General features: G+C 64.1%; 1 protein-coding gene across 1 annotated transcript; it reads right to left on the reverse strand.

The window, feature by feature from the left end:
- Positions 1-13: 13 nt before the first annotated feature.
- LOC105310882 (rho guanine nucleotide exchange factor 5-like) lies at positions 14-2,204 on the reverse strand (the record flags this gene model as incomplete). The annotated part of the gene is made up of 1 exon (XM_011386972.2): positions 14-2,204. A coding segment is annotated over one exon (2,191 nt), but the record flags the coding sequence as incomplete, so codon positions are not given.
- Positions 2,205-2,208: the final 4 nt, after the last annotated feature.

A 2,208-nucleotide genomic window follows, 5' to 3' on the forward strand; every position in this document is an offset into this window, starting at 1 on the left:
GCTCCCTGCTCACCTGAAGCGCCTTCGGGCAAGATGGAAGGTCTGCGCACGCCTTGCCGATGCCAGCCCTTGTGTTTGCTGGAGCCCTCGCCCGAGACGGCAGCCTGTCCACTGCTGCCTTCCGCTGGTCTCCCTGCGTCCCGCCTGTGGGGCCAGCTGGATGCCTTCTCCAGATGAGGGTGGCTAGGTTTTTCAGGCTGCCTTGCTCGACCTAGATCTGACTGCCTCAGGCTGTTGGCTCCTTCCTGACGGGCCGTTCTTCTGAGAGATCCTCCGGCATGGGCCCTGGACCCTTCTGAGAGCCCTGCTTCAGAGACGGGGTCCTGGAGCTCCAGCGTCCAGGGGGTGGTTGGTGAAGAGGGACTCAGAAGGGCCGTCACGTTGCTGAAAGCCATGCCAGGGGCCACTTCACTCTTACTCCTGCTGGTGGAGGCCAGCGAGTCCACTGATCTGCCTGTGGCTGGGGGCCAGGAGGTACGTCCAACAGAATGGGAAGTGGACACTGTCCACTCCTGACAAACAGGTCTTGGCTTGGCTGGACCCCCTGAACCCACAAGTCCCCCCTGAATGCTCCTGTTCCTCCCCCTGGACTTTGGGGGTAACGGGGGTGGTTCGGTGAGAGGATCTACGATGGGGACCGCGGGGAGCGGCCTGTAGATCCTTGGGTTATTATCAGGAAACAAAGGAGGATGCTGGGGCTGCAACAGGTCAGGAGTCGGAGGTAATGGCTTGTTGTATCTCAGCTTTGGGGAGAAAGAGGTCTGAGGATGGCAGGGACTGTCCGGGGTAGAGGGCAGAGGTCGGTACTGCCTTGCTACAAGGGGGTCAGGAACTTCGGGAAGAGGGCATTTGGGGGGACCATGGGGCCCCAAACTTAGGGCTAGCGGAGGAGGATAGCTACACTGCCTCAGCGTGGAGATCGCAACGAGATGGCCATCTCTCTCCACCACGGGGTGGACGTGCCTCCTCTCTGGGGGAGGAGGCGGTGGAGGTTCATGGACCGGCATATCTGCTAAGACAAAGGGAGCTGAGGAGCCATAGGCAGGAAGCCCGGGGGCAAAGGCCGAGTTATGCAGGGAGCCCCATGGCTGGGCGCTGCGGGGACTGCCGGGCCTCTCTGGACTGAGGGTAGATTCTCGAGGGACCTGCCCCCAAATGGACAATGAACTGGGGGATTCTGGGATGCTGCTGCAGCCCCTGCTGCTTTTCCTGTCCCTTCTTGGGATCACAGAACCGGAGACGGAGGGCTTGGGGGGCCTCTGGGGCAGTTCCGAGTGGGAGAAGGAAAGCGACGCCCCCGCCAGGTCCGGGGCCGGCTGCGTCCTGTGAGAGCCGGGGAAGGAGCTGCTCCGGGGGTGACGCGCCGCCCCTGCGCTGGTGGCCGGGGGGCTCGGAGGGCTGGCCCATGGGTCCATGCTGGCCTCTGCAGCGGGGCAGCCATGGAGGGGGGCCGGAAGGGTGTCGGAAGCCCCCCAGAGAGGTGGCTGGTCAGTCAAGGAAAAGGCTCCGGAGGTGTCTGGAGAACATGCAGCAAGTGAGGGCTTCTTCCTGGGAACGGCAACCGGGGGGCTGGCCGGGGGCGAGGCGGTCGTGCAGGTGGAGGCCTCAGCAGGACTGCAAGGACCCCAACCCGGGGTCCTCGGAGGGGTGTCCGACGCACTGCCAGAGGCCACCTCGGTAGCCCGACTGGACGCAGCCCCCTCCCCCAGCGTGGGTCCCTCTTGCCGGCTGTCCTGAGCTGTTTCTTGGTCAGATGACTCCAGGACAGGAAAGGAGCTAGGTAAAGAAATGGCCTGAAGGGACCGTCCTACTGGCTCCAGTGTAGGAGTCAGAGCTACAGGGGACAGTTCCTCAGCCCCGGGCTCTGTCTGAGTCCCAGGAATCCTGGCTGTGGCATCCCAGGTATCTGGAAGCAGGTCGCAGGGAGAAGAGACCTCAGGGGCCACCGGAGTCCGCGTGGGAGGACCATCGCGCTCTTCCCCCCGGGCCGTGCTCCTCTCCACACCGGCGCCCGGCAGCGCGGCCCCCTCCCAAGATGCTGGTTCCTCCTCGCTTGACCCCGCTGCCGCCGCCGCCGCCTCCGCCTCCTCTTCATCCTCCTCCTCCTCCTCAGGCATCAGTTTCCCTCGTAGAGCCTCATGTTCTTGCTCTGCAGCTACATTCACTGACTCCCCCACCAGGCTCTGGTTCCCCTCGCGCTGAGTGTCC

Source organism: Pteropus vampyrus, unplaced genomic scaffold (genome assembly GCF_000151845.1).
Source record: "Pteropus vampyrus isolate Shadow unplaced genomic scaffold, Pvam_2.0 Scaffold14678, whole genome shotgun sequence".
NCBI classification, from domain to species: Eukaryota; Metazoa; Chordata; class Mammalia; order Chiroptera; family Pteropodidae; genus Pteropus; species Pteropus vampyrus.